The following is an 18,361-nucleotide window of genomic DNA, read 5'->3' as shown; positions in this document are numbered from 1 at the left end:
CATAGGGTCCCCAAGAATGTCCCCTTCTGACTGACTTTACTTTCTTTCTTGGGAATGAAGCAAGGGGCTTTATACTGAGTTACATCTGATCATTTTTCTTTTCTTTTTGTGAGACAGGGTCACTAAGTTGCTTAGGCTGGACTTGAACTTGTGATCCTCTTGCTTCAGCCTCCCAAAGTGCTGGGATCACAGATGCCCATGTACCACCATTCCCGGCTTTCCTGAACTACACCCAGGATGACTCCGATAGAGTAGAAAAAACCAATTAAAAAAAATATTGAGCTACAACAAAGTGGGTAATGATCAATCTGGTTCTCCACTTGTAGTTTGAGAAGTCCTGACCTTGACGGCCCCACGGACATCTTAACACTAGCAAAAAAGCAACCCCATCGGCACTGCTTGCAAAGACTCCAAACGTCACATTTGCTGAGTCGGTAGCTTTGCTTTATTGCCTCGAGCACTGGCTGCAGGCCCGCCCCGGTGCCCGCCCCCAGCCGGCGAGGTCTGAAGTTCAGGGCGCGCCTGCACCTGAGCGCTCAGCCCTGCGCCGCCTGCCGTTTGCCGTAACGCAGGCCGAACGAGTTCCAGTTGTAGGTGGACAGGTCCTTCTCCCGCTGCACCAGGACGGAGCCCCGTGGCGCGGGGATCAAGCGGCTATGTGGGACGCACAGGCCAGGCCTCGCGGGCTCGGCGGAGCTCTCTCCTGGTGGGCACAGCGGGGCCCCGCGAGGGCGTGGCCCGGCCAGCGCCGGCTTCCTCGCTGCACACTGCAGGCCCTGTGCCCAGGGGGCCAGGAGAGCCAGGGGTCCCAGCCGCTGGCCTAGGACAGAGAGCACAGGGAGGTGAGCCTACAGGGCCAGAAGCAGGCTTTGGGTTACCCGCTGAAACTTCCACCCTGAGCTGGGACCGTAGACCTCTAGAAGGCTCAGCTCTAAGCGAGGTGCATGCAGCACCACAGTCCTAGCCTAGGCCGTTACAGGTCATCGGCTCCTCTCGCCTGCAACTGGGTTTGATTCCACGTGTTTGCTGGATGTATCCTAAATAGCTTTTATATTAAATTGCTTTTAGGAAGCAAAGAGTATGCACTTTGGAAATCAAGAAGACCAAAGTATTTGGGGGACCCTCAGCCCTGTCTGCCTTCTGGATTCTCTCTCTGGGGGGCCTGCTGAGTTTCTGCACCCAGCTCCCAATTGGACTGGGAGCTCCTGGAGACCCTCTTCCTTCTTCTACTTCCCAGAATGCTCGAAGTAGTGCCTTGCATGCACACAGTAGGGCCTCAGTAAATGCATATTAGATATATAAAAGCTAATGACAAGGTTATAGTGACAGAAATCAAGAAAGTGGAGCCAAAGTCATTGGGTCCCCACACACCTGTGATCCAGTCTGGCTGCCTGATAACAATAATTGTAACCCACTAACAAGCAACATCAGGACTCAGTGAAGACCAGAAATTATCTAGGTCACCTTAACTGGCTCACCTCCCCAGCCTGGGGTGTACCGTGTCCCCTTCATACTGAGAGTTAAGGAGGCTAATTTGGAGAGCACTTCCCACGCAGTCTCATTAAATTCACTTGTTGGCAGTAAAATAGGGCAACTAGCTCAGAGTAGACAGTGAATATTGCCAATTGTGGCAAGAGATTAGTGGACAGGGTGGGCGTGTGCTGGAGTTAATGCCTGTGTTGGAGATTTCAGTGTCCAGAGTTAATAGCAGTCTGCCTCAGGCTCCTCCCACGTCACCCAGGGCCCTGCTGAGACAGGCAGCAGAATTCCAGTTACACACCAAACCAGAGGCGGGACCATGCTCAGGCTTCTGTGTGCAGCCTTGTCTAAAGCCTTTCACCTGCAGAGAGCATCGTCCCAGTAGGATGACACTTCTGGCAGGAGACACCAGGGCTTCGCTTTGAGATGTTCTGTGGCCATGGACAGTAGGATCCCATGTGTGGTGCATGCCCCAAGTTCCATGGTAGGAGCTGAGATCCAGAGAGGCTAAGGAACGGGTTCTAGTTGCCTCAGAGAGCTGACCACCAGGGAGCATTTAGTCCACACTCGTGACTTGGAGGCCAGCGCTGCCGCAGCTCATGCCATGCAGCACACACACTCTTGGCATCATGTGCTGGCACTTTCTGGGCTTCTGCAGTATTTGGATGACTTTGGAGAAGCTTCGCTAGCTCTTTGGGTCTCAGTTTCTCCAGGGGACTTGTGAGGCTGGCCAATGTTAAAAATCTGTCATGTGTTTAGGTTCTTTATTCAAGTCCCTTAAAAGGATCTGAGTCACTGATGAAAGAAACTTGCATGTCACGTTCCTCCCAACATCCACACAGTGAAGTGGTTGGTGTAGGGCACAGAACTGTGAGAGAACCATGAAGAAGCTTGGTGGATGACAGGCACCCGAGCTGGGTGAGCCCCCTGGTGCCTGTGACTGTGGTAAGTGGTCCCTAACTGGTAGAGCTCATGAGAGCTCTCCACAAGATGCCCTTGCATCAACTCCCACTAGTGTGCTAGGGGCAATTTTGCAACAACCCACCTGTTCCTGTACCCTTTTCCCTGACAATGCATACCTGTGGGTCTAGGATTCTCCGCACGTCCCACTTTTGCCGGGGGTTCTCCCAAGGAGGTGACACAGAGGAGGAGCAGTAGCTGCCAGGAAGCCAGTGAGTTCATCCTGAAAAGAGGCAGGTTCTAGGAATTTCCCCAAGGTCAAGACAGAAAGAAAGAACAGGGTGAGGTTGGGCATAGCATCAGGGCCAGGTGCTGGGGGCTGAGCCCCAGAAGAGAGAAGGCCCCTGTCTCTAGAGGCTCCCAGTAGAGGGATAGAACTGAGAAGTATGACTGACACTTGCACAGGGTCATCAGCTCAATTCCTGCAAGGTAGGCATCCTCAGGAGGGCATCCCCGAAAGACTAGTAAGACTAGTAAGGTCAGGAAGGAAGCGAGGATACCTTTGGCAGAAGGAACAAGACTGCTAGGGGTTGGAAGTGTCAAGATTCTGAATCTCAGGTTTGCTTGAGTGAAGTCTAGAGATAAGAGGGATGAGATGCAGTTTATAGGTGCGGGGACAAGGGGTCGGGATTTCAGCTCGCTGAGACTGAGGTTCAAGCCGCCTCTCTGGGCCTGGGACCATGCACTTCTCTGCTGCTGGCTCTGCACAGATCCATGACTGCTGGCTTCTGCAGCCTCCATTAGAGGACGCCTTCCCAAGCCTGGCCCTGTTCCCTCCTGCTATAATAGAAACCCAATTCTTTATCTTTTCTAGAAAAGGGAAAAAAGAGGCACTCCTCTCCCTTTTTCTCTGAACCCTTCACAACCTCAAAGACTCTTATTACATCACCTTATTGCCTATAATTCAGGGAGGAGAAAAACCTTTCTCTGACTTATCAGGTCAGTTGTCTCTGCTCTGCTCTCTGTGGGCTCAGAGAGATAGGAATTGAATTGGCCCCGTCGTTGTTCTGACTGCTGAGACGGGAGCTGTGTGTCCTGATCCTCACCTACCCTCATTCCTGTTCCCCTCCTGTGTTTCCTCCTCCCCTGCCCCACTTTGCCAGCTCCCACGTTCAATTTCCCTTGGAAACAATCATGAGGCACTTCAGATTGCCCAGTAAACATGAGAAAAGACAAAGTGCTTTTGTCCTGGCTTGTTGAGCCTGGAGCTCCTAAGCCCTCACCTTCCTCTGCTTGTCTCCCCCCACCCCCAGCCCAGCCTCCCTGCGGGACCCTGGCATGGTGCGCAGGGCCCAAATCCTGATAGGGGACCAGAACTCAAATCTGGCCTTTGTCCTGCCCTCATTCTCATGAGCCATGAGAAAGTCGCCCCCATCTCCTGGCCCCGGTGGTTAGTCTGCAAAATAAGGAAGCTGATCAGACTGACCCCCCGCTGCCTACTCAGTCACTCATGCTCACAGACTTTGACTCTGTGACATCTTAGAACCACGGCTCTCTGTGCCTGCCATGTTCCTGGGCAGGGCGTCAGGCAGAGGCAGGATTAATCTCGAAGGAGAATGATGGAAAGCATTGCAAAGCTTGGGTACAGCCTGGTTTGGAAGTCATCCCTTGTGTGGCATCAGGGGCTGTTGTGGTGCCAGGTGTGGTGGCACCAGGTGAGCTTCACAGGGCTCTTCTCCCTCCTCGGAGTGCAAGTCTAGTGTGAGAAATCAACTCTCAACCAGATGATTTTAAAATACAGCAGAGGCTGTGGGAGCCGGGAAAACTCCAGCCCAGGTGTGGCAGGGGTGGCTCGTGAGCCTGAATTGGAAGGCGATGCTGTGCAGAAGGTCCTTGCAGGACCACTGTCAGGCCCCAGCAGCAGGCAAGCCTGCAGTGCAAGACCAGAGGGCAGAGCTGTGTTGGAGGAAGAACCACACAGCGCTGCCCCCCTCAAAGGGTTGGAGGCACTCAGGGAAGTGCGTTGTTGTGACTGCATTCTGGGCTCCCGCTGCTGTGTGCGAGTGGGCATCTGGGGGCCCCACTTCCGCCCTGGGCAGCGACTTCCTACATGCATAAATGTGGGGGGGCTGCCGCCCCAACACACACTCTACACATAAAGCAGCTGCACACCACACCCGTGTGTGTGTGTGCCACACACACACTACACCCACACCCACACACATGACATATACATATATGTATATACCACAGGCCCTCTACCTATACCCATTACACCGTATACCGGTCATGCCATACATCCAACACGCATATCACACTACGCACATGCAGCAACCCCCCCAAATATACACATGTATGTACATGCCACACATACTGCACACAGCACATACACACATACCTACCATGCACTGCACAGTACATTCGCACATCACATATACATGTAGGTACACACATATCCCGCATGCCCTCCTCCACATAAACACATTATACCACATCCTCACACATGCTTCTCATACCAAACATACAAACAACACGCACACAGGATTCGCTACCTCCCTGTTGACTGTCTCATCCGCAGGGGCATGAAGTACATGCAGGAAAATGCAGTGGTTTGGGAGAGAACCTTCAGTGCTCTGGGGCCACGAGCGGTTCCCCCACCACAAAGCGTCTGGTGTTTAGTATTAACAGAGAAATTAGGGCTGGAGGTTTAGCTCAGTGGCATAAGCGCCTGACTTGCAAGCAGGCAGTCGTGAGTTCGATCCTCGGTACCGATAAAAAGGAAAAAAAAAAAAAGAAATTCCAGGCATGGTCAGAAAGCTTCTGAAATGGGGCGGCTTCCTTCCTGCAAGTGGTCCTGGTTCTTAGCGGGTAGAAGGTTCTTAGCGGGTAGAAGGCTAGCAGAGTGTGTGGGCAGTTGTGTTTGTATTTGGAGATCTACCCAAAGGAGCCTCATTGAACCCATGAACCCTGAAGGGTTCCCTGCCTCCCTCAAAGCTTCTGTGGCCTTAAATTCAGCTGCAGGGTGTTCACTGTGTTTAACGCCCAGACCCACCTACAGCAAGGACAAAGCCTTTGGGACCCCAGGGTCCTGGCCTCACGAACAAATGCAGGTTAGTGTATTCACCCAGCCATCCCAGGATAGTGGGTCAAGCTGGCACCTGGGCGTTGGGTGTCCCTGTCCTTTTGCCTCCCTGAATGCATCCCTCTCCCCTCAGTGCCCCACTGGTCAGGACAGGGATGCGCTGTGCACCTACTTTGGCTGAGCGGGAGCTCTTCGGGGTCCTGGAGAAGGGCAGGAGACGCCAGGAGTGGGTGAGCACCGGCAGGGAGACAGCTGGGCTCCTGGGCTCACTCCCTCAGCTCCTGCTCATGTCCCCTTTATCAACCCGCCTGGGTGACGTCTCCAGGCACAAGCCCCTTCTGCCTCCTCCCAGGCCCTCTTCAGAGGGCTCAGCACCCTGCCTGCCGCCTCTGCTCTCTTTCTCCTCCTCTAGAGGGGCCCCATTCATGCCTTGCATCCTCGCTGGTTCACTCCCCCTGCACCCTCTCCCACCCCCCCCCCAATCGGGAGGACCATTCTGTCCCAACAATGAGGAGCCATCTGAGGGCGTGAGCCTGTGGGAAGTGTCCCTTCCCTTTGCAGAAGAGCTGCAGCCACTCCCTGACTGAAGTGAGGCAGGCACAGGAGGAGAGCGAGGGCACAATCTGACAGAGGCACCTCCCTGCCCACACACTACCAGCCCCGAGAGGACCAGGTCAGCTCGGCCCTGACCCCGGGGCATCTCATGGGCTGTGAGGAGTGGGAGGGTGGGAGGGGGGCTCTCTCCTTGCTCTCTGCCCTCCTTCTCTCCTCAATTTCTGAGCACCTGCTCTGCACAGGGATTTAAGATGCATGTGACATGACACAGTCAGATGGCAAGCCAGCTAGGCAAACAGCTGGCTCTGAGGAAGGAGAGTAGTTGGGCATGGTGGCACACACCTGTGATCCCAGCTACTCAGGAGGCCGAGGCAGGGAGATTACATGTTCAAAGCCAATTTGGGCAACTTAGTGAAAGACCTTTCCCAAAATGTAAATAAATAATAAAAAGTATTGAATGTAGCTCAGCGTTACAGTGTCACTGAGTTTAATCTCCAGTGCTAAGAGAGGGAGAGACAGAGCAGAGAGAGAAGGGGAGGGGGGAGGAAGAGAATAAATGGTGGCCCTGTAGAGTGGATGTGCTGGAGTGCAGGTAAGTGACTTCAAGGTGGCAGTGCATCTAAAGGGATCCCAAGTCCAGCCCCTCCTTCCGCCATGATGTAATTGTGCTGGCCGGGCAAGGCCTTCCCCTTGTCCCCTGGACACTCGCTCCCATGCCAGGTACACACCGTGGATACTCGCTAAGTGCTGCTTTGCGAGAGACTGCCCTTGATCAGACTGGGCTGCTTGAAGACAGGGCTGGTCTCTGTACCCCATGAGGGTACGGAGGGTGCTCTGCAGAGCGACCGGCTCTGACAGTACATGGATTGGGGCCCGTCACCTGCCGGATGTTTCCTGATGCTGGGGCTCGCGAACATCCCACATCACTTGCTGGGATTATTAAACACCGGGAGAAAAATCACAGAGAGGAGTGCTTGCTGATCTTGATGCATCATCGGCTGTGTGGACTTGGGGTACGTGGCCTTGGGCTACCCCTAGAGGCCTGGTGTGGACTTTCTGGGTGGGGAACACTAACTTCGAGGCTGAGACACTCTCACAGCTGGAGGATTTAATCTTCACGTTCCCCTCCACTCATACAAGGAGGAATGTGCTGCCCGCCCAGTCAGGTCTCTGTGAGCTGTGGTCTCTGCTTCCACCTGTCCTGGGGGCCTTTTGAGTTGACTCGGAGGTTTGAACTCACACAGCACCATCCTTGCTTCAGGACTTGGGGAGGCCTGGCTCTGATGGGGAGTGAATCCGCGCTGGGTGGGGGCCTTCGGAATGGCCTCCGGTTTCCTTCTAGCCCACTTAATCAATGATCCAAGTTCAAGGAGCTCATCTCTGAGGTTCAGACCATTGAGCTGGTGCCTTGAAGCCTCCGGAACAGCTGTGGAAGCCAAGAATCATTACTGCAGACAAAGGGTGGGGAGCTGACTCAACCTGAGGGCCAGGGTGGGGCTGGCCTTGAGAGCTATAGTGGTGCAGTGTGCAGGCACAGAGGGGCTGTGGCATGGGCCCAGCTGGCGGGTGCATCAGATGCTGCTGCGGGGGCTCCTGGACATCTTGGCAGGCTTGGTCTGTGAGTTACTTCAGAGACGGGGTGGAGGTACCCAGGAGCTGGGAAGGCACTGCCCGCTTTTCCTGCTGCCACCATCTCTGTGCCTGGGGTCCAGACTTAGCCAGCTCTCCAGAAATCTCAGGTACTTTCTGGGAGGTCATCTGGAGTCTCCAAGCTTCCACCTCTCCAGCTGCCCTTCTCTACAGGCTCACCCAAGATGCACCTGCTGTGGCCCCCACCTCTGCCACTCTCGTCACAGGGGAAGGAGCAGGGAGAGGAAGAGGAGCGGGGAGCGGGGTGGGCGCGAGGGGAGATGGGAGGGAGGTTGGTGGGGGCACAGTCCCAACAAGATAAACACAGTGAGGGGGGAACCAGAGGCTTAGAGGCAAGAGGAGGATGAGGCAGGGAAGAGGCAAGAGGCTAACACTGAGGCGCAGTGTGAGCCACTGGAGTGCCACCTCCTCCTCAGGTGCTACTCACCGCACTCAAGAAAGGGATGTTGGACGAGTTGCTCAGAAAGCCAAAGGCCACAGGAAAAAAGCCCCTAGAGCAGAAGGGAGGAGAGGGGGCTCAGGGCCGGCTGGAGGAGGAGCAAGGTATGGAGGCTGAGGTCCCAATCAGGCTTCAGGCGAGCAGGCCCTGGGGCAGGCTTGGCGCTGCACCCCCGTGCAGAGAGGCCACAGCGGGCAGTGGTTAAGAAGGGAGTTCCTGCAGCTAGATGCCCTGCATGCAAGGTGCAGCCCCTACACACTGGCAAATTCCTTTCCTTCTCTGACTCTCTACTTCCAACTATAAAATGGGGTAAATAACAGTAACTGTTGTAGTCCCACAGCCTTTTCTTCCTCCCCTCTTTAGACTGGCTGCTCCAGATTTGCCAGGCTCTGGGCATGGAGAGTGCTGGAGGCGAGGCCACACTGGTGCTGCCTCACACCCTGCATTCTCCTTGCAGGGAGCCACCTCTGTATGCCCTTTGTGTCTTATTGTTGCCTAACACTCAAGAGAGGCCTGATGGGGGACATCTGTGTGACATGGCTGGAGTGGGAAGAAGCTCTGATTGTCCTGGTCAGGTGGGGAGATTAGAAGTTTAAATTATGAGCCAGATGTTATGGCTGACACCTAGTAATCCCAGCTACTTGGGAGGCCGAGGCAGGAAGATTGCAAGTTCAAAGCCAACTGGGCAACTGAGTGACTTTGTGAGACCCTGCCTCAGAGAAAGGAGAGAGAGAGAGAGAGACAGAGAGACAGAGAGACAGAGAGAGACAGAGACAGAGAGAGAGAGAGAGACAGAGAGATAGAGAGAGACAGAGAGAGAGAGACAGAGAGAGACAGAGAGAGAGACAGAGAGAGAGACAGAGAGAGAGACAGAGAGAGACAGAGAGAGACAGAGAGGCTGGGATGTGGCTTAATGGTAGAGTGACTGCCCAGCACAAGTGAGGCCACAGGATCCATTCCTGCACCCCTACCTCACTCACACAGAAAATTGAATTCTAGTGGAGCCCTTTGTCCCTGGGCCTCTGTCCCAGAGGGTCCTGAGGCTCTGCACTCACTTGAAGAGACTGAAGAATCCATAGGTTTCCAGGAGCATGCCCAGGAGGGGCCAGCGCAGGAGCACGATGGCGACGCCGCCCAGGAAGAAGCTGGTGCCCTTGAGCTTGTGCCGCTGGAAGAAGAAGGAGAATGTCCTCCTCAGGCCGATGATGAAGGAGAGGCCGGTCAGGAACAGCAGCTGCACGGAAGGAGCAGGAGGAGCAGGAGAAGCGTGAGGGCAGACGTGGGGCCCACGGAGCTGGGGCTCAGGCTGGAGCCTGGATCAGGCAGGGCCTGATGCCTCCAGAACCACACAGCAGGACCGATCAGGCAGAGGTGGGATCCCAGAGCCCAGTGAGTCTCTCCAGCTGGTCAGGGTTAGAGCTGCTGGGTGGCATGGGCCGGACAGGGGGCACTTAGCACGTCCCTAGAGTCTAACCCTTCTGCATCCATGGCTCCCTTTCTCATCGAGGCTCCAGGGAGTCGAGATGGACACTGAGAACCTCCCTGCTGGCAAAGGTGAAGGCCAAGGTTCCACAGCCATAACCAAAATCACCCGGAAACTCCAGGGGCTCGACAGTCTACAGAATTACACGCCAGGCCCTCCAGTCTACAGCTCTGCATGGCTCCTGGGGGACCACTCACTTTAACTCCCCAGCTGTCTCCCAGTGTGATCCATGCTTTCCACCCCGCCTCTCTATCTTTCCTCTTGCCCTTCAGCCACGTGCACAGGCTTCATCCACCTCTGCACCCATCTTCCCTCCCTCATCCTCCTCTTGCTTCTAAGCCTCTGGTTCTCCCGTCACTGTGTTTATCTTGTTGGGACTGTGCCCCCACCAACCTCCCCAGCCATGCAGACACCTGTACTGACAGGAACAGGGTCTCATCCATCAGGGAACTCTTAGGGCCCTACCCAGAGCTTGGCCTGAGAATTCAGGTCCTCAGGTCCTCTGAGCCTGGCACCCGCCTCTACCCAGGCTCAGCGATAAATATCTGACCTCTGGAAGGACAGGACGCAGGTGAACTTGGGGTTAACCCACCTGGCAGTACAGAGCTTGGGAATTTGGGACAGAGGAGGTGCACGGGACCTGGGGACTCACGTTTCCAAATGCCAGGAGCACGGAATCAAAGTACAGGAGTATCCCAAAAAGGATGAAGAAGACACCAAAGCCGGTGATGCCGACGCCAATCTCTGCAAGGGACAAGGTGACTGTGGCAGGGCAGCTGGGCAAAGGCTGACCTGAGGTCTCCCATTGCCATGGGGCGGGCACCCTCGTGGGAGGGACTCTCAGCCTCGGTGTTCTCAGGGCCCAGGGGTGGGGACAGGCTCCGGCTTTCCATATGCCATGGCCTCTGTCCTCACTGCATTCCGTAGGAGAGCCAGTACCACCCTTCCACTTCCTGTTGTCTTCAAACCCTGCATTGCCTAAATCACTTTCAGGGCTGGGTCCCTGGCTGAGCATAACCATCCACCTCCTCTGTCCCTGAGCCTGGACATGAGACCCCTGAGGCTGTCCAGATGGGGCAAAAGTGCGCCGCCACGCTGCCCCAGCCGGAAGAGCTGCAAAAGCACCCTGCTGGCTTCTCAGGTGCTCAAGGACTGGGCCTTCCTGAACCACTCTCTGCTCTCCACAGATGCCCCTGCGCCCGCTCTCAGGTGCTGGCCTCTCCCAGTGCCCGGGAAACCAAAGTCATGAGTCAGGAATGCACCACCTGCACACTGGGATTCTGCACCTGCACCCCTCAATGCCTTGTCCTGCAGCTGCCCACTTGCTCCTCAGTTACTCCCCAGCCCAAAGGGGAGCGGGCGCCACTAACAGTGCCTCCCAGCTGGCAGCTGCCCAGGGCATCATCAGAAGCTGCAGGAGTTTGCTAGAGCCAGCGAGCAGGTACCTGAGTTCAGGCCATTAAGGTCATCTTGCTTGGTTACTGGCTGCCCCGTGGATATTTCAGACAGCACCAGGGCCTGAGGGTCCTTTCGTCTCCATCACGTAAAATTGCGCATTTTACTCATCTTTATTACAATGGCAGTCAGTAAAGGATAGTTCATTTTAAAATTTAAATCTTGAATTGTGAGAAAATGCATACAACCTAGAACTGACATTTTACCTAGGTTTAAAGGGAGCATTCCATAGAGTTAAGTACACTTACATTTCTGGGCAAACAGCAGCACTCACTTGCAGGATTCTTTTCATTTTATAAAACTGAAACTCTGTACTCGCTAAACTTATTAGCCCCCTGTTTTTTGTCTTAGCTTCCTACAACCAGCATCCTTTGGTCTTTATGACTCGGACAACTCTAGGAGTTGTGTATAAGTGGAATTGTACAATAGTTCTTTTGAGCCTAGCTTTTTTCATTGTTATAATTAATGTTCTCCAGATTCCTTTAATCTGTAGCATTGCCAAAATTTCCATTTATTTGTTTGTTTATTTATTAGTTTTTGTCTTTTTGAGACAAGGTCTCACTATGCAGTTCAGGCTCACCTTAAACTCCCTTTGTAGCCCAGGCTGGCCTCAAACTCGCAGTGAGCCTCCCGCCTCACCCTTCTGAGTACTGGGATTACAGGCACGTGCCATCGTGCCTGGCCAAATACTTTTCTGCTGAATACATACACCACATTCTGCCGATCCATTCGTTTGCTGTTGGACATCAGAGCTAATTTCACCTTTTGGCTATTATGAATAAGGCCACGATGAATGTGGGAGTCAAACAAATATCTCTTGAGGACCCTGCTTTCTAATCACTCTGGTAGATGGCCAGAAGCGGAACTGCTGGATCCTTTAGTGATTTAGTCCACAATTATTTTGGAAAAACTGTTCCGCTATTTTTCAAAGTTGCTGCACCATTTCACATTCCCATTAGCAGTACGTAAGGGTCCAGTTCCCCACAGCCCTGAAACATGGTCTTACCATTGTTTTTATGGCAGCTATGCTAATGGACATGCGCTGCTCTCATATAGTTCTTTTTTTTTTCCTTTTTGGGACAGGATTTTACTATGCAGTTCAGACTGGTCTTCAACTCACATTGCAGCCGAGGCTGGCCTCAAACTCACAGCAATCCTCCTGCCTCAGCCTCCTGAATTCTGGGATTACAGACATGCACCACCATGCCCAGCCTTCTCATGGAGTTCTGATGAGCATTTCCCTAGTGGTCGGTAGCACTGAACAGCAGTTCCAGTGTTTATTGGCCATTTGCATATCTTCTTTAGAGATGTGCTTATTCAAGTCCTGGGCCTGTTTTTTAAACGGGTTATTCTTGTTCTTGTTGTTGAGCTATGTCAGTTCTCCATTCATTCTGGATGTTGACCCCTTATCAGATATGGGGTCATATGATTTGCAAATATTTTTCCCTTTCTTCAGATCAGCTTTTCACCATGTTGATGGTATCCTTTGATGCACAGAAGTTTTTAATTTTCACGCACTGTAGTTTGATCTTTCTTTTGTTGTCTATGCTTTTGGTGTCAGAGCCCAGAAATCATTATAAATCCAGTATCATGAAGATTTTTCCTATTTTTAAAGACTTTTTTTTTTTTATCGGTACCAGGGATCGAATTCACGACTGCCTGCTTGTAAGGCAGGCGCTTATGCCGCTAAGCTAAATCCCCAGCCCCCTTTTTAAAGACTTTTACAGCTTTACTTGTGCTTAGGTCTTTGATCCATTTTGAGTGGTTTTTGCAAATGATTTCAGGTAATGGTCCAACTTTACTCCTGTACATGTGGGTGTCCAGCTTTGGGGCCATCTTCCAGAGCACCATTCTTTCCCCCATTGCATGGCTGTGACACCCTTGTTGAAAATATTATTGGACTTACTAGGTAACATTTTGAGATTAATCCCCACAACTTTTATGAAATTGGAATCATTACCATGTTTTTAAACATGGTTGTTAACTGATTTCTCTGAAGTCATTGAAGAGAAAGATTTCTATTCAGACAATTGAAGGCAGAAGTCTTGTGTTCTGGGTGAATGATTTGGGGATGACAATGTACAATGTATGTATCATTGTTGCTCTGATTGACGTGTTTTGAATTTTTTTTTTCTCCTTGAAGTAGAACAGATTTAAACAAAGAAAGAAATTAGCCAGGTATGGTGGTCCACGCCTGTAATCCCAGCACCTGGGAGGCTGAGGCAGGTAGATCTGCAGGACTGTGCTGTGAGGAGGAAATGAGGTTTTCCTGTGTTTGTTCTAACAGTACCTACCCTATCCGATGCACTCTATAAGTTGCACTTTTCATTAAACATATGTAATGAACATCAAAAAATAAAAAATAAAGATGGTTGTTAAAAGTGAGGGAGCTGGGTGTGGTGCCGAACACCTGTAATCCCTGTACTTAGGAGGCTGAGGCAGGACGATTGCTGTGAGTTGGAGGCCAGCCTGGGACACAAAGGGAGTTCAAGGCCAGCATGAACTGCAGAGTAAAACTCTGTCGAAAGAAAGAAAGAAAGAAAGAAAGAAAGAAAGAAAGAAAGAAAGAGGAAACAAAGTCAAAGGGCTTCTGTAAAAGGATCATTAAAAATATAGAGCTGAGACCTGCCATTCAGATTACAGACCGACACATCACTCAATTCACGGGCCAATCTTTTGTGGCAGAAGCTGGCTTTTATCGGGGTCCAATACGGTGTCATTTCTGTCAACAAACGCCAACCAGCCCAGAATCTGTTTGCTACTAATGGCTGATTCCTCCATTTCCTGACAAACCTTCACTGCCTGCGTGGTTTGTTTCCTGTCTCTACCGCTGGTGATGCCTGCCTGCATTAAACCTCTCAGCACTCGGGACGGCTGGGCAGAGCACAGTCCCCGGGGGTCATTATGGGCTGTGTTCTGTCTCTTTACATCCCATGGCATCTATCCTCAGCAGCAGTGAGCTGAAGCTCTAGCAGGACATTCGCTTTAACTGTCACGACTCTTGCAGGAAAGGCTGTTACTGCTTCTTTCCTCTGAATGGTAAATGCTGTTTACATTTAGATGCTTGGTAGAAAGATGTCTGTTTCAGCTTCTACCTGCCACATACATTTCTGTGAAGATCCCAGTTCTCCTTCCTTCTGCTTCCCTTTGAAGATGTCTTCATGTGGAGACAAGATGGGAACATTTTTCAGAGCACATTTTGTTTTGTTAAAATACCTGCATGTCCACCCTGTGCATGCTACGAAATGGTCCCTTACTCATTTTGTAGAAAGAGCATGAGTTTCTCAAATTTGCAATCCGTGCGGTTTTTGAGAAGCCCTGGCAGCAGACACTGCAGGTCTTGGGTCTGTCTGCTCCTGTTGCTGCATCAGTGCTGAGAAACTGGGCCGGCAGGCAGGCCATGCTGGGGACAGGCCTCTGAGGACTCAGACACACAGCAGTGGAAGGGAGCAGAGGCAGAGACTCTCAGAGCTGGAATGAGCCTCACCAGCCACAGCCGAAGACCCTGGCAAAGGTATGTGCTGCCTTGATCCAATCACAGAGGAAAAGTCTCGAGACCCCACCAAGACAGAATCACTGTGGAAGACTCCCTGTGGAGAAGGTTCTGAGAAGGTGACTGAGTCCTGCGGTCTGAGATGGTGACGCTGATTCCTCCCATCAGCACCAAGTCAGGTGTGAGGTCAAAGTCACCAGGGCAGACGCCCAAGTCGTCTATGGTCCACATTCTCCTGCTTCGCAGGCTTGTGACTGCACTCTTCCAACTGTTCCACACACTTCTTCATGGGCAGCTGTCCTTCCAAAACGTTCTCGGGTCAGTGGCAGCTTTCTTTATGGGTCATACTTGCTGCCTCCAGCATTCAGGGGGCACAAAAATACACAGAAAGAGAAGGGGCTGGGATGCAGCCCCATGGCTGAGCACTTGCCAGGTATGCGTGGGGCCCTGAGTATAATCCTCAGTCCTGCAGAAAACAGCACAACAACAACAAAACAAACACAACCCTGCCCCCAGTAAAATGGTCCAGAAATGGTTTCTCACACACGAGCTTCAGATTGTCCAAATCCCGCCTCTGAAGAGGCTTTGCGACCCAGGTTGCTGCTAAGTTTGCCTCCAGGGGCAGCACCCAGGGTTCCCTAGTACCAATGCTGTCTGGGAGCCGCTCCCCATTCTCTGATCCCCACAGCCGGGAGCGCGCCCCCTGCTGGACACATCCAGAACTGTCTCGGAGCCCGCGGTGGGAGGATAAGGGTAGCCAGGGCTTCCCAGGGGCCTTAGCAGGAGACCACAACTCCCAGACTTGGCACCCAGCCTGGTGCTCCCACTCTGCTGCCAAAAAGAGCCCACAGTCCTGCTTGATTTTTTTTGTTGTTGTTGTTAAACCAGAGATTGATATTAGGGCCTTCAGACTGAGCTGCATTCCCAGTACCTCACCTTCTTTTAAGTTATTTATTTATTTATTTATTTTTTTGGTCTTTTTTCGTTTTTATCGGTACCAAGGATCGAACTCACGACTGCCTGCTTGCAAGGCAGGCGCTTATGCCGCTGAGCTAAATCCCCAGCCCCCTAGTCTGTGCCTATTGACATAAACAAATCTGCTTTCAAATTCTGAGTATGGTTTGGGTGTTTCTGATTGCTGTTGCCAGCTCCTACATCTCCCTCTCCTCTTGGGGTGTGAGCTGCTCAGGGCTCGGCTTCCTTGGTTCCCATGTGTTTTCACCGCGTTCCTCTGTCCTTAACTATCACATGTGCGCTGACAACACCTGTGTTTGTCCTTACAGTTTAAACCTCTCTTAAGCCCCAAAGTGGACGTATGTCCTGCTGCTCCCTGGCACATTGGCTCAGTTTTTCCTCATGTAGTTTGCACCCCAGGTCCCCACTGAGCGATTCAGTTCCTTGCTGCATTTCCCCTGGTTTCCCCCAGTGAGTGAAAGGGGCTCCAGCACCCGCCCAGCACCTGAGGCAGACGGAGAGAGCGGCTCTCCCCAGTTCACTGCGCAGCTGATTGATTCACTGATTGGCTGCCGGACTGGCAATCGACCCCAAGGCCTTCACCCTGGGCTACATCCTCAGCCTCCTTTTTTCATTTTATTTTGAGACAGGGTCTCACTAAGTCACTAAACTGTCAAGGCTGGGCTCAAACTTGCAATCCTCTTGCCTTGGCCTCCTATAATGCTGGGATTATGGGTGTGCACCACCACACCCGTCTCCACAGCAAAGCTTTGTTGCTGCTTTTTCCAAAATGTACCCTGAAAGCTATTCCTGTCTGCCACTCTCACCCTTAGCTTCCAGCCACCTCTGTTTTTCGCTCGGACTCCTGCAGCAACTGCATCAAATCTCTTGTAGTCCCTTCCAGTCCTGCTCCACACGGCGCCCAGAGAGCTTGAAAACTATCCCATGAGTGGCTTCCCACTAGCGTGGAGTGCAGAAGTACCTGCAGGGAGGCTGAGATACCGCCCGGTGGCCTTGGTGACTTTAGGCCATGGTACCCTGGCCACTCCCTGTCTCTCCCTCCCTGCAGCCAGTGCCCTTTGCGGGTCTGCAGGCTCGGATGCTGGCTGCTGACCAATATCTCACCCGATGCCAGGAGCACAAACACTCAGTGTGCCTACCACGCCTCTCCCATCCCCTCCTCAACCTGCCAGGGCCCGGCCAAAAGCCCAGGGTATTCCTGACCCTTCCCTCCCTCAGGTCCTACATCCCGTCCACTAGCAAGTGGCTCACCACACAGCAGACACGGACACTCGCTCGTCACTGTGGACACCTGGCTTCCTCCACCTGCCTTCTCTGTAGGACAGCCTCTTCCTGTTGCTACCCTTATCCCTCTATAGTCACTCAACCTGGAGTCCAGAGCGACCCATGTCTGTACCCATGTGATCTAAATCTCTCTAGATCTCCACACATACCTATGTCTGTGTATAGCTCACATCACTCCACCAGCCAAGGCCTCCGGTGGTTTCCCATCATGTAGTGCAAGGTCTTCACATGGCCCGTGGTCTGGCCCCTCAGTGCCCTTCTTGACCCCAATACTCCCTTTTACTAAGGTTGTTCCATCACATTGGCCTCCTTGTTCTCCAGACACCATGTATGCTAATGCCCCAGGACATTTGCATAGGCTGCCTCCTCTTCCTGGAACAGGTTCCCCCCAGACAACCGAATAGCTTTGCCTCCTCACTTCCTATAGATGACTGTATGAAAGAGCGCTTCTCAGCCAAGCCTCCCCTAGCCACTTTCTCTGAGACAGCAGCCCCTCCTGCTTCTAGCCCCCTTGCCCTGTTTTGTTCTCCTCTGGAGGATTCAGTCTGACATGTTACCATTTACTTCCTCATCAGTTCATCACCACCTCCCTCTCTGGGTCAGCGTCTGCCTCTCTGTTATCTGCTCCCTGCCCAGCACAGTGCTTGGCACCTGGCAGACACAGCTGAATTCAGGGAGCTCAGTGAAGTTCAGGGACTTTGGTCACTCACTTACCCAAGCCCACGGAGCCAGGTCCCACTCTGCATGGAGTCTGTGAGTCCCCATGGGCCCCGCCCCCAAGCAAAGGGAAGGATGATCCAGAGTGAGGGTACAGGGGTGTGGACAAGAGAGTGGAGTTCACTTTCTGCTGAGAAGAAACCTTAGGCTTAAAGATTTGTGGGGAAAGCTATGGGAACAGGCAGAGGCCTCCTGGGCCCGCCTGGGCTGCATCCCAGCTCCGAGGACCCTGGCCACCTGAGCAGCCCTCAGCCCCTACAAGATAGGGCCATGCCCGCCTGGGCCTGCGGTCCAGAGATGCCAACACGGCAGCTCCGCTCAGTGGCTCCAGAGGTCACAGTCTGTAGGTTCCCCGGAAGATGCAGGTCAGGAGGGGTGCAGTCCCCCACAGCCCCACCCTGGACCCCACTCCAGCCCACGTGTTGGCCTCAGCCACTCCACTCACTCTGGCCCTCGCTGATGGAGATCATGCTGTGGGCCGCCTGGGGGGCCTTCTGGCTCGCTGGCTGGAGGTGAGGGCCCAGAGGATGGAGCCTGGGCTGCTCCCGTGAAGCTGACCCTTGGTAAGTAAGGAGGAGGCGCTGGTAAATCATTAACCCCAACCCCTCACACTGCCCACGGTCAAGCTGGCTGCTTAAAGCCGCAGGCTCCCGAGAGGCCACTGCCACCCAACCCTTTTCACCGGCCTTTCCTCATACAGGTCCCATCTGCTCTGCAAAAATTGGATCGTATACGGAAGAAATAGGTTCTGGAGTGTCCAGGGCTCCTTGCTTGGTTTGGTAGGACGTATGGGAAGACTTGGAATCAGTTGGTCTCTTTGGAAATGTACTAAATTCATCTTGAAGGTTT

At 52.9% G+C, this 18,361-nt stretch overlaps 1 protein-coding gene across 9 annotated transcripts; it reads right to left on the bottom strand.

The window, feature by feature from the left end:
* Window positions 1-430: 430 nt before the first annotated feature.
* On the bottom strand, window positions 431-18,081 carry Golt1a (golgi transport 1A). Of its 9 annotated transcripts, none has more exons than XM_063239695.1 (6): window positions 17,958-18,081; window positions 10,241-10,332; window positions 9,161-9,339; window positions 8,094-8,157; window positions 2,559-2,662; window positions 654-820 (listed from the first exon to the last, which is right to left on the bottom strand). In XM_063239695.1, the coding sequence occupies exons 1-5, from the start codon at window positions 17,980-17,982 to the stop codon at window positions 2,567-2,569; spliced, it is 456 nt and encodes a 151-aa protein (XP_063095765.1). In that variant the 5' UTR covers window positions 17,983-18,081; the 3' UTR covers window positions 654-820; window positions 2,559-2,566. The 9 variants fall into 9 exon arrangements, with proteins under 9 accessions (XP_063095763.1, XP_063095764.1, XP_063095766.1 ...); XM_063239697.1 differs by having other exon boundaries at window positions 9,161-9,273; XM_063239693.1 differs by lacking the exon at window positions 8,094-8,157 and having other exon boundaries at window positions 431-820.
* Between the last annotated feature and the right edge of the window lie 280 nt (window positions 18,082-18,361).

The sequence above is a fragment of the Cavia porcellus genome, unplaced genomic scaffold (genome assembly GCF_034190915.1).
Source record: "Cavia porcellus strain 051 isolate PalLab524CR breed Dunkin Hartley unplaced genomic scaffold, mCavPor4.1 scaffold_29, whole genome shotgun sequence".
NCBI classification, from domain to species: Eukaryota; Metazoa; Chordata; class Mammalia; order Rodentia; family Caviidae; genus Cavia; species Cavia porcellus.
This window is presented reverse-complemented; position numbering and strand designations above follow the sequence as displayed.